This window comes from Phyllostomus hastatus, unplaced genomic scaffold, assembly GCF_019186645.2.
Source record: "Phyllostomus hastatus isolate PE091 unplaced genomic scaffold, TTU_PhHast_1.1 phas_contig_40, whole genome shotgun sequence".
NCBI classification, from domain to species: Eukaryota; Metazoa; Chordata; class Mammalia; order Chiroptera; family Phyllostomidae; genus Phyllostomus; species Phyllostomus hastatus.
In genome coordinates this window covers 72,649,586-72,663,367 of record NW_025333872.1, presented here as the reverse complement: position 1 = coordinate 72,663,367, position 13,782 = coordinate 72,649,586, and the positions used below count along the sequence as shown (strand labels likewise).

Below are 13,782 nucleotides of genomic sequence, written 5' to 3'. Positions count from 1 at the left end.
TGAATTTGTTTTTTTGAAGACTTTTTCAATGCATTTGCCCATTTCATGATGAGTGATTTACAAATGTACCTGTCCACACCATGCTAAGTATTCAACAGTTTTTGACCAAAAACAGCACTACCCCAGTGCCCCACCCTACCTATTCATCCTTTCTTGCCCCCAGAACTTTTTTTGTTTGTTTCCTTAGATGAAAAATGTCTTCAAAGGGAAACAGTTTGCCCTTGTGAAAGAGGTAAAACAAAAACCAGCAGAAGCACTAAAAGGCATCAAAAATGACGAGGTCAAAAACCGTTTTGAGCAGTGGAAAAAGCTCTCGATAGGCGTATTGCATCGAATGGACAATATTTTGAAGGTGACTAAAGTTTAAACATGTAAGAATAAATACACAATTTTTTATAAATAAACTTCAATTTTGGGGGGTCCCCCTTGTAAAACCAGTCTAATGATTAAAGATAAATGACACTAGAAAAAGAGATGGTAGGTTGAACTCGAAACACATGATCTTCAAAAATTTAGTCATTTAAATTATGATGCTAAAAAGGTTCTAAGCAAGTTGTCTACTTAGTCTATAAGAATATTACCACTGTTCATGTTTTAACACACCAGTGTTTGATAACCATGCTCTACAAATCTAAATTTCTTACCTATCAGGGCAGTGGGAAAAAGATCCTCCAAACAGTGAAAATTCGGGTTAGAAGGTGAATCCTTCAGTTTCTGGACATCTCATAACAAACCAAGAGAAACAGTTTAGATCCATCATTAGACACCTACATAACAATTTTGACAAGATGGGCACAGGATAAAGGATCATATTTTGGGTTCCAAATATTATAACCCCTTTTGAATGCTTTTCAAAGCAGAAAACTTTCCAAGTTTTGGGGGTGGGGGGTGGAATGAAAGAAAACTCATTATTTCAAGAGACACATGAGACATAGTGCTTCCAGCAAGGATACTCCTGAAATGCATGTCCATCCCGATGTGAATTTGGGAGCTCATTAAGGCCTGCTAATTCAGGATTCCAAATATTAGTATTCTTCCTTTGGGTTAAACCTCTGTCACAAGTTCACTATTTAAATCCACTGGAGATGATCCTATTTCTCACCTTGGGCAAGAAAACTATGTCTGCTTCTAACTGGGCAAATGAAAGAAAAGAAAAATGTGAAGGTGGCATGCAGATATTTTGAATTTCCCTAAGTGTATATGGCTGATTTTCACCATTCCCTGCTTTTCTCTCAACAGAAGCTCTCTGGCTTTGTGTTCTTTGGGGGAAAACATGGTATTTCTGTCCTGGAGTAAAAACTGAAATATTTTAGGCTCTTTCTGATTACAATATTAATTTTTACATAGCAATGGTCTTTGAAGATCTAAGGAAATCAACTATAGTCTACTCTGTAGAGCTAAAAGTATAGTCCATAGATCCCTGTGAGTCAGTATTCAAAGTAAAAATGCTTTTCATGACAAGACTTAGTGGTTATTTGCTTTTTTCACTCTATTGACATTTGCACAAATGGTACAAAAGTACTGGGGGTAACACTGATGATGTGTTAGCATGAACAAAGGCAAACTATGCTAGTGGTCATTTTAGCCTTTACCCACACACACTCACACAAGAAAATAAAAAAGTAGTTTGACAGAAGAATATCCTTGATGAAGAAGAAACAATTATTGATTTTATTAAATTTTGTTCCATGGGCACATCTTTTTAATATCCACTGTAAACTGAAATATAATGGTTGATTGGAGAAGAAAACACTTATACAAGGGTGGGACAAAAGTAGGTTTATAGTTGTCAGTACATGAAACACAGAATGTATTCTCATATTATTATTTATGAATTATTATGTTGTTTTTCCATATGAACAACTGTAAACCTACTTTTGCCCTACCCTGTAAAATTGTTTGTGTTGCATAGTAAAGTAGCCATTTTTTTCATGAAATATGCTTTTTACCCCAAAGAAAGTTGAACAAACTATGAATTCTTGAGTTTTAAAAATGTCTGACTTAATGGACATTTTGTCAAAAAGGAATTAAGTAACTGAAGAAAATTTGTTGCTAATGATTACATTTGAACTTGCAAGTGAAAATAAAAATTTTGGAAAACCTGTTCCACCACTCTAAGATTAATAGCTGCTGATATTTAAAGATCTTTCTAATGCAATCAGTGGTAAGTAAAAAACTCTTTCCAAGTGCAAGAGAAACCAGTGGAATTTAATATTATAGAATAAAAAAGGAAAATTGGTATAGTTTTAGATACCATACTGTAGCCAATCTCTAAAAACATAATACATATTTAGGTAGAATAAATGAAAGACATATAGCTACCTTAAAGGGCATTGAAATACTCGTCCATTTTCCAATAACATGCCTGTATAAGTTATTTCTTCACACACTTTAACCAAAACAACATATTTCTAATAATTTGCAGAAGCAGAAATAAGAAACTAGTTATATTCTATTGAACCAGACATTAAAGCAGTTTGAGAATATAAAAACAGCATCATTTTTCTCACTATGTTGTCTTGTTTTGGAATATAAAATTCTTTTTCATTAAAACTATGTTGTTTGTCAACATGTAATTATTTCTATTACTTTTCTTTTAATTGATAAGTAAGCATACTTGGGTTTCCCAATTTAAATTTCTAATACAGAATAATTAGCTTGTTATTTTTAAAAGAATAAAGAAATCTTAATGAAAAGCTTGAGAACCACTAGACTGAAAATAATAACAAATGTTTATGGAGCACTTACTATGTGTCATATATTTTTCTAACACATTACATATTTTAAAAAGGTCTTTAAAAATAGTTTATTAATCCCTAAGAAATCCATGTCCAAAAATGAGAGATTCTTAGAAAAAATGTTTATTATATCATATGAAATATAAATAACCGCAAAGTACTACTAAAATTCCCATCCTGTTGCCTGTTTAAATCACTTCTCACATTGAGCTACTAACATAACTATTAGCTAATTATAGGACCTTGTGTTTCTTCCCGTCTCTGCTGCTGACTTGCTGTCTGACCTTGACAGAATTCTTCAGTCTCTCTGCAGTGACCTAGTTTGCCATGTATATGATCTCTGAGGGTCTACTCAAAGAAACTTTCATGTTTTGCTTTTCTTCAGAAAATGGGATGTTGTCTGCATTGCAAACACCACCTTTGAGCTTTGTGATCAAATAACAAAGGGGAAAGAAGAAAAGAGCTAAAATTTACTGATGAGCTACCAAGTATTTTCACGTATGTTATCTCACTTAATTCAACTCTAAAAGTGTAACAGGAAATTTAAACTCTGACTCAGGTTTTTGCTCTTAGTGAAAAAAAATGTGGTAACATGGCTATGAAACCAATCGTTTCCACCTCCCAAGTCTTTACTTTTTCTACTGTTCAGGGTTATGTCCAAAACAGAGGAATGTATATAGAAATTCAAAGTATAAAAAGGTATAGGCTAATGGGTATTCTGTGTAGGCTAAGCTATAAAGTTCATAACAGCAAACTATTAATACAAAAATTTCAATTAAAACTATATTTATTTATTTGTGTTTTTAAGTATATGAGCAAATTCTTTCATCAATGGCCTCAGCTAAATTTGTTTTACCACTGTAGTGGAGAAAAAGTGCTGATTTAAGCAAGAGAATTTCTTGGCACCAAGTCAGTCTTTAGACTTAATTCATTTGAGGCATTTTGAAAATATATGTATACTGAGGCCTTAACAGGTGCTGCACACTTTCTGTTCATTATTTTACATACTCCTCCCAACAAGCCAATGAGATGAAGTGGCTACCTGAAGTGGCAACCACACTACCTCATGTTCTCCCGTGTACTGTCAGCCTCATCCAGTAACTGAAAAAGGCAGAGGAGGCAATTAACCAGAAAACTGTGGTAGCTATACAGGCTTTGGATAAACTGTATTTGATGTGGCAAACTCTTACATGTTACCAGAAACTTAAAAGAGATTTCACCTTATGGTTGTAATGGTACAGCTATCATACTAAAAATATAATGATCCCATTTACAATTTATTCTGCAGTCTGTAGTTATTTATCAAAGCAACTAGACTTTTCTGCAAATTCAATTTTTAGATTCTCTTATTCTAATTTTTTTGATAAAACTGAAAAGCTAATGATTTTAAAAAACAAATCAAATAGGAATATACTAAATATACCAATAAGGTGCTATGAATTCTGAACTTATGAATAGTACATACATAGATGTAAATATATGTATATCCACAGACATACCCTCTCCAAGTCTAGAAGGTATGCTAAATTTTCTGTCTTAAGTGAGAGGTCAACTTTAAATGGAGCTCTTTCCATCTTTTTGTCAGTGTTTTATACTTTTTCAGAAGGAATCTTGAGATTAACTTGACTCTTGGGTGTATCTGGTTGAGTCTTGCTCTTTTCATTCACTGGTATATGCATTGAACTTTTTTTTTCAAAGAATTCAGTAAATAATAAATAACATTTTATGTATAGGTATACAGATATATACTTGATAAATAAACATCTAGTTTTAACTCACCATGTAAGGTTAGATTATGCCTCAAAACTATCTTCAGATAGTAATTATCAGTGGTGTTTAATAAGATTTAAGTGAACTTTGCTTCACGTATGTCTTCTTAAAAGTTATATCTGTTAGAATCAAATCTTTAACAACCATATTGTATTTACAAGAAAGATACTAAAGGAAAAAGGAAAAAGAAGGAAAGTAGAAATGGAGAGTTAAAGAGGAGAGAATGAAAGAACAAAGGGGAAGAAAGGAGGAAAGGAGGGAGGGAGAGACAGCAGAGAGAGGAGGGAGGAGGGAGAGAGGAGAGAGAGAGAGAAGAAAAGCTAAGCAATTTCTTTACCTAAATTTCTTCTAGATAGAATCTAGTCAGGCCAAAATTGCATTACTTTACTCCAAAGGTTACTACAAGACTTATAATGATGCTTAAGGAAGTTATAAAAATCGAAACAAAGCATAGAATAAGTTTGTGATTGTAAAAACAGGTAACATTTCAAAGCTTATTTAATAAAAGAAGCCATCAGATCAATATATCATTGTGTCATTTTCAACAATAGTATCTAAACTTTAGCTCTGAAATGAACAATGAGAAAGAGAACTCTAACATACACACATATTCATGTGGGGTTATGAATAATTTACTTTTGTTTTAACATGCATATTAGTTAAACTCTCTCTAAGAAAACTATGGCATAGTTCCAAGAACAATGGGGCAAGATAAAAGGATGTGGAGAAGTTCCCTGAGTCATTTTAAGTATCAATAATATTTTAATTGTGGAATAGAATCGAGATGTCAAAAGTAAAAAAAAAAGTTTTACAAAGATTCATTTGAGCTTCCCAATGATAAGACACATGAAGTAGAATACAGCACATTCTGGAATGAAATCACTGAAATATGCTCTATAAATGGGAGGTTTGGGCCAGGAGATAAATCTAAAACAATCCTGCTTTTGGAGTACTGGACTAGTCCAAAGGATTATAGCCTGCTGGAAGAAATAAATAGTAAATAGAAAATAAATATTAAATAAAATTTCATTCATTCATTAACTCTGCTCAAACCTCTCCAATATCACCATCTCAGACGGAAAGGTGATCCAGCCCTCATTACTTCTCTGGGCTTCTCATTACGTGCCAGCTTAGACCTGTATAAACCTGTTCCCTACGCGGAGGGTACTTATTCTCCCACCTGATATCTGTATGAAGCACTCCCACATCACTGTCAAGTGTTTGCTAAAGTGTGACCTTCTCAATGAGGTCAACTTTGATCACTCTATTTAAAATAGCAGCTAACCTCCCTCCACTCCTAGAACTCCTGACTCTTCGTATCCTGCTGCGTTTGATCATCTAGGCACCTCATCACCCGCTACATTCCATAAAACACTCTTGTCCGTTATATCACTGATGCATTATAGATTCATCATACTTTCTGATTCCTCAACTGGAATATAAACTCCACAAGAGAGAGGATAATTTTTGTCTGTTTTACTTACTGAACACATTCATCCATTAGCCACATTTCAATACACGCAGGTCCAGCCCCACCGATCTCCTGCACGGATTCTCCTTTGAACGCAGTGTCAACCATTGGTTCAGCATAGGACTAGTCTTTTTTTTCTGCCTGTCTGGCCACATTGAGTCTGGCATGGGTCTTGAGAACCATGTGCAATTGAGTTCTGTCTTTCTCTAACTTCTACTTTGTTTTCTCATCCACCATAACTGGGCTTCTGCCTAAATTCCTGCTTAGCTACCCAGTTAAAAGTTGTGACCGTGCACACATCCTAAACCTCAATCTTCTGTTTTACCATCTGTCAGGGCACTGATAACACTTTTCTTCTGATCTTGTTCACTGTCTCCAGCAGATAACCTGGAGTCACCATTCATCTTTATTATTATCATTAATTACCCTGTTTGGAAACTCTTCCAGCCATACTGTAACCACACAGCACAATCCCACTGGAAAAGTAGGTTGCCTGGAAACAATTGTGCATTTGATACATCCTTCAGACTGCATAACTTAGACAGCTAGCTACCCCAGTGATCATACTGTGTGTGTATAGGCCGGGTTGAAGTTAATTTCCCCTATTCTGACCCCACTAGGTCCCAATTCCCCTACTTCTAATGTGGTCCAGAATTGTGACCCCATGGTTGTAAAGCAGATTATGAAAGATGTGCGACATCACATGATGTTCAAGTGAATTTTTTCTTATAGTTCACTGCCAAATCTATTCCAATCAAAAGAAGGAACAATGATTCAGTCTCAGAGATCCAAGTAGAAATGTCTAGCACATTAGTCATTGTTAATGAATAATGGGTATTTACTAAATGTATGAATAAAAAAGTGACAATTATCTGCATTATATAAGTGGAGACTGAGAAAAATGCTGTGAAATAAGATCTACCCAAAAGTAAACTTTTTGTCATACCTACTGTGGTACAGTTGAAAGGTATAAGAATTAAAAATCCACCTGCTTCAGAGATTCTTCTTCCCATTTAACTAAATCCATCCTGTAAAATATAGACTCATACCTTCTTCAACAGTTGTACCTAGGAATAACTCTTGGAATATGTATTTAAGTTTTGAAATAGTTATATTTACAAAAGGTAAACACTGTAGTTATTTGTGTAGGTGTCAATCATCCCATATTTTAGGATCTATGGTAACTGAGATGAATTATGGAAGAATTGGCAGAGCACATACATAATCCCTAGCAACTCTTTGAGTTCATTTTGTATGAAATCCTAGTATAAAAGCTTTAAAAATAAGATAGACTAGCAATTTGCATATACTGATATATGAGAATAAAAATCATAATATAAAATTTGTCATTAAAATTTTACATACTTATAACATAATAGTCAATGTTGAATGTTCTTATTCTCAGCAATAAATTTATCTGTAATTAATGATTTTTTTGAAACTATTAGACTAGTATGTAGTAAATGAGCCAATAAGTTACATATGAAGCAAAAGAAGATACTCCAAAAAATTAACTTCAGGTTTATAGCTACAGTAAATCCCCTGAAAAAATTCTCAAGTAATTTATAAAGTGTTCTTGTATTTTATAGCACAGGATGTTTTAGAACTGCAATTGATGGTGAGGTGGAAATTCCATATTAGATTTTGAGGCATGCTTGCCAACAATATGTGAGGACTGTCTCAAACATGTTTTTATTTTAAATCCCAAAAGGCATCTAAAACAGTTATGTACATTTAGTATTTACTTGACATTTTAAAGAATTCAGAAGGTTAAATGCAAGTTTGCACTCCAAAGACAATAGAATGCAATACTAGAATGCTGGACTCAGAAAAGGACTGGGGACTACATGAGTCCTAACTTCTTTGTGGAGGCATTCCATACCAAAGCATCCCCCCAAAAGCTGTGCATCTATTCACCGCATGCACATTTCCAGAAGCTAGGTGCTCTCCCAGTTATGTCTGAACAGATCAGAATGGGGAGAAAGGGCAGGATTCCTCCCATTTTATTGAACTTAAACAGTCCTCTTGGTCGTATACTTCTATGGATCTGAGTTTAGGCTTTAGGAAGGGCATTTAGCCTCTCTTGCATATAACAACATTCCAAAACTTTGAGGATATCTCTTGGATTCTCTCAATCTTTCTTTCTCTAAATTAACAAACTATACTTGGAATTTTCAGATTCCTAACTATTGTGTTCCAGCTCCTCTGAATTCATATCCATTTGTCAATGAAGCACCCAAATGTGTTTTAACAAACCAATCTGCTTTTATGAGTCTTTTAAAGGTTTTATTTATTTTATTTTTAAAGAGGGGGAAGGAAGGGAGAAAGAGTGAGAGAAACATCAATGTGTGGTTGTCTCTTGTGCACCCCCTACTGGGGACCTGGTCTGCAGCCCAAGCCTGTGCCCTGACTGGGAATTGAACCAGAGACCATTTGGTTCACAGGTCAGCACTCAATCCACTGAGCCACAACAGCCTTAGCTGCTTCTATGAGTTTTTATAAAAGTGAGTTGGTTAACATTCCTGTCACACTACATGTTCACACTGAACTTACTGAAATTCAGACTTGTCCTTTCTCATCCTGTCTTTGTATTCATTCCTATGCAATATAAAGCAGACAACAAATTTCCAGAATAGGGCAAATGAAATTATTTGATATCTAGATACAAATAATAAAACCAACTTCATGTATGTCCTATTCGTGGTACACATTACAGAGTTCTTTAAAGTTCCTGACCCTGTTTTTTACCAGCTTAGCTACCAAAATCAATTTTGGACCTCCTGAAATTCTGATAAGCTTGGATTTCATGTTTTTCATCAAGCCATTACCAGGACAAATAAACATAAGAAAACATCTCTCACACTTCTAGACACCTTTTTTCCAGATTAACTTCAACCCATTATGCAATATTCTTTCGTAACTATTTTCAATCAGTTGTGATTTACCTACCATTACATTACCATTGCCACATACTATTCACAAGAATGTCAGGAAAAGACTGTCTTACTGAAATGCAAAACCACTTTGACTATCATTCTTCTATTTTGTCACTAAAATCTGGTTAAAGGATTTCCTGGAAATACAATTCTTTTTGAATCAATGCTATTCATACCACAATTTTATATGCTATAGAAACCACACAAGATTTTTAAAAACAAACAAAATATCTGGTTAAGTTTCTAATTCAATTCAACATTTAAAAATGATTGCTTCATGTCAACATTCTCAATAAATTGGCACTGTATTAAAACAAAAAACAGAGCATATTCTCAACAATAGTGTTTGGCCAAGAATGTCAGGGCTAGTATAATCAAAAAGGAAAAAAGTGATGATAGCCAAGAAAACACTTTTATCAAATTCTATCCAATGATTTTCATTGAGAACTTGACTTAGCACAGCACTAAAAAGGAAGTATGCCTCAAAAAATAAATAGAAAGAAATCTTGGTATCATAAAAAGAGAATTTCAGCATAAACAAAACTAAGTTATTTCAGTTCCTAAAAGTAACTTTATTATCAGTTGCATTAGCTGAAGTCACAGCTACTCCAAACCTCAGGTTTTCAATGTGTCCAGTAAGGGTAACAGTAGTGGAAGGTTAAATAAGCTCAGGCATGTAAGGCATTTTTAAGTTATAAAGCACTATACAAACTTAAGGTATTATGAAATATATATATATATATATATATATATATATATATATATACTCTTACTATTAGCAGGTTTCAACCATTTATCCTTGAATCAATTCTAAATATATTATAAAGAATCCATAAAAATATACAACAGATTCTAGATTGTATACAATTTATTCTAGATTATAGCAGTCTATATAGTACACTCAATGTTATATTTATTTTACATAAAATCCCTTATTGTATATAGCATCTGAGTTTTCTTTCAACAAAATGGCAATATAAAAGTTCCCTTCTGCATTTGCCTCAAGGTATACCTAGACCATAGAAATCAGAGTTCATTTTATTTGATGGTGGGGAGAGGAGAGGAGAGGAGAGGAGAGGAGAGGGGAGGGGAGGGGAGGGGAGGGGAGGTTGAGCTGGAAGGGTGGAGGTGAGAGGGGTGAGGAAGCAAAGAAGAATGAGAGGGATGGGGAAGGGGGAGGGAAGAGGAGAGAAGGGGAGAGGAGGAGAGAGGAGAGAAAGGGGAAGGGAAACGCACTAAGGAAAATTCTGAGGAACTACTTGGTCCCTACTCTGCAAGTGACCTGAAGGATTGGTGCTCCTGGCCTCTCTCACTCCCAGCTGCCTGACAGTATTAAAGGATTGTGTATTGTTAAAGCATATTTTATAACTGAGCACAGCTAACACTTAAAAATAGTATTTTTATAATCAGCTGTCAGATCTATTCTCAAAATCACTGTCTCATAAATGCTATTAATTAAGCCACATTGACCTCATTTTACCTCTCAGAGAAGGAAAAGCAAAAATAGAAGGAAAAATCATATGGTGAACTTAGATCATTTTTATTCTCAGAATTTTAACCAGGGACGTATTGTAACAAGAAGCTTAGAGTACTTTTTAATTCCTTTTTAAATAAAATAGTAATGCTAGAAACTCTAGAATACAGGAGGAAAACTATCGTAACTACTAGACACAGCTTTATTTCAGTTAACTGGAAGAGGAATAAGTGTATTCCAAAAATTTGGCAGACACAGCCTCATTAAAACTTTCAAAAGTGGCTAACCCCTATGTTTTTTACTCTTAGGGTAAATTCTATGATATAGGAGAACAAACCTTAAATATTTCTTAATTTTTCCTTTGATGCATGTTTTTCAATTTACAGAAATGTTTGCTGAAACTGTATACTATAAATTGTGTTTTTAAAACACTGCACATGTGCTTCTTTTAAAATTCATAATCATAAAATAACTCTTCAAAGGTTCCCCAGAGTTTCAGAAATGATATGCGTATAAACATTAAAGCTCTCTGAAGAGAATAAATTTGAGTTACATTAAACACAACTGTTTTGCAAAGTCCCCTGCAGTTTATATCTGGTCATTTTGGTCTTAATTAAAATACAGATGACATCGCAGTCTCCTCTGTATTTTAAACGAGGCGAAAGTTCACTGTAATAGGTACCTGAGATAGGATGTGGGTAAAGACAACGGGAGGCTGGAGGTGCTGTTGACATGAAAGAAAAAATCCACGTACCTAACCACTTTACAAACCTTGTTCAAATAGTTACAAAGTCCCTTAAAAAAAATCAGCTGCCTTCCATAAACTTTCAAGATGAGCTGCAGCCTGGGAAACCTTTCTCTGCAGGGAAAGAATCTGGTTTGGAGAAACTTTTCAATTGGTTAAAAGTTTGCCTCTTGGAAAGATTTTGGAACTCAATTTGCAGGATGGATAGTGACAGTAAGTTCTCTGAGAAACGAATGAACAACGAAAAGCACTTCATGTTCTCTGAGAAAAGACAGGCGATTCCCTTTACCCAACTCAGGGAGTTAAAAGTGAACTAGCTTCAAGCTTAGACCCTCTTGCCCCAAAGTGCACCCCAAGGACAGAGCAGGAAAGCGGTCCCCTGCCGGCAACTGTCGGAAGAAGGGACCAGTGAGCACCCTCTGGCCGACAAAGTTTGTTATCTAGAGCCCATGCCTCGACTGTACCTCTTTGCTGATGCGCCTGGGGCAGCTGCTGCAGCCGATGCTCCTGGCCGTCCCCGAGGCCCCCACTGAGCAGCAGGACCAGAAGGACCCTGGCGGCTCCTGGCATCCTGGTGGCCCCGAGAGGATCCACTTCTCAGCAGCCGGAGGATTCTCTGCCGCTTGGTCCCCTGCCCTGGCTTGTGAGCCGAGTGAGCGGCAGCTGCTGAGTAAGAGGAGGAGACAGCCCCCACTGGCTTTGGCTCAGCCGCCGAGGGCGGAGGATGGGGGGTGGGAGGAAGAGGACACTCCCCCACCCTCCCCTTCGCACGCCCTCGCCCCGAGGATGTCCAGGCACAGGCCCTTAAAGGGTCCTCGGTGAAAAAGGCCTTTCCTGTAGCGGTCCTGCCCTCTGAGGAGGGATCATTCCCTGCTTGATCTCTTAGCTGAACTTGTAAGTTAGAGGAAGTAACTGATGTAGGAAGCACTTCGTGATCTGTAAAATCCCTGCTCGTGGAAACATGACTTGGGGAAAATGTGCACAGTTAGGAACTTCGCCAAAGCTGGGTAAATGCACCTCCTGAGAAAGGCCTGGCAAGGCTGTACTGGCACCTTGCATCCGGGTAGTTCTCGTGGGTGACAAGACCTTCCCAAGGGCCGGGAAGACGTCGAAGTTAACTGCAGGGCCGAAGGTGGTCCCGGGGAGGCTGCGAATCAGGCCACGCGACTACTGCTGGCAGAGCGCTGGCGGGGCAGCAAGGGCAGAACAGAGTAGCATACACCCGCTCGCTCCATTGCAATGTTCATGATCGATGTGAAGAATAGAATTAGGTTTTCAGTTCAGTCACCAGGCAGTTCTTTAAAGATAAAAAGGCCTTTACACGTGTTTCGTTTCAGACTAAAAATTGTGTCTCTTCCAATCCCCATTTCTTCCCTTTAATCAACAGAATTTTTGGAAGTATCTTTTGCCACTGAAGGTTCAGATGACAGGACCTTACTAGTTTGTTTGTTTGTTTGTTTGTTTGTTTGTTTGTTTGTTTGTTATGGTCTGTGATTCACAGGAGGTTTAAAACCGCTCCTGACTGGGTTTTTCTGAGACTTTCAGGCTCTCTTTCGTTTTCCTCGGTGATTGGTGATGCCACCAACATTAGTGTACCAGAGGCCGGAGTGCTGCTTGTCTCACAGTGGGTGGGACAGTCCCACAACGTAAATTGTACTGCGGGGACTTCTGGATGGGCCACTGAGCATCCATTTAGGTTAAACAAAACAAAACAAAACAAAACTTGCATTATATTTGAAGCCTAATTTAAGTCTATGTTGCACATAAAACTTTTGCATGAATTTTATTTTCTAGGATGCATCTACTACATACACTGAGGAAATAATATACTTGGTGTTTTTTTTAGCTTTACCAAATCTTGTTTCCCATTTCAGAAAATCACATCACTGATAACAACTTTCTCATGGTATTGTCTGCAGGACACTATCAATGTCCCATCTGTCATATTAATGGTACCTCTGGGAATAGGTTTGGGCTTCTGTATCATTTTGTCTATTAAGGTGGCTTTATTCAAGTATTTACATATTGAAATACATAGTTTTATGTAGATGATTTATTTCCTTTTTATTTTATATGTAAGACATTGTATTGATTTTTTAAAATATTATATTGAAATTAGGTGATTATTTAAAATACCTCCTTTATTTTATTGAAAGGATATTCATTATAGAATTGATTGAGAACCACTGGCAAGATGGTGATGATTTAATATCCCTCATTATTCTGTCTTCATTAGTTCTGTTAATGCTAGTACTAGGGAAATGTATAATCATTTTTTCTTTTCTGTGAAAATTATAAAATGAAATCTGGCCCAAATCTTGAGATAAGACTACAATCTCTAATGCCAACTCTTCTTGTCTGACTTAACATGGGGGGGAGGGACACAAAATTATTTATCCAAAATTGAGATACAGAACCAGTATTTTCAGTGCTATGTTTTTCAAATAAACTTACTGGAGGAACAATACACACAAAATAAATGTACCCACTTGATATGTTTTAAAAGAATAAACTCCCATTTACAATTACCCCCCAGTTAATATATAATCTATTCCTATTATTCCCCCAATTTTTCTATTCTACCCTTTATAGTAATTCCCCCAAACTCTAACCCTAGACATGGGCAACCACTGATCTGATCTGTCACT

At 36.1% G+C, this 13,782-nt stretch overlaps 1 protein-coding gene across 5 annotated transcripts in view; it reads right to left on the bottom strand.

Annotated features, from left to right (window-relative positions):
* The window catches only part of LAMA2 (laminin subunit alpha 2), a 517,841-nt gene extending 506,054 nt beyond the window's left edge, over positions 1-11,787 (bottom strand). For all 5 annotated transcript variants that reach the window (XM_045842659.1, XM_045842661.1, XM_045842662.1 and 2 more), the window contains exon 1: positions 11,599-11,787. In XM_045842659.1, the coding sequence (XP_045698615.1) occupies positions 11,599-11,704 (106 nt within the window). In that variant the 5' untranslated portion in view covers positions 11,705-11,787. The remainder of the gene's footprint in view (positions 1-11,598) is intronic.
* Between the last annotated feature and the right edge of the window lie 1,995 nt (positions 11,788-13,782).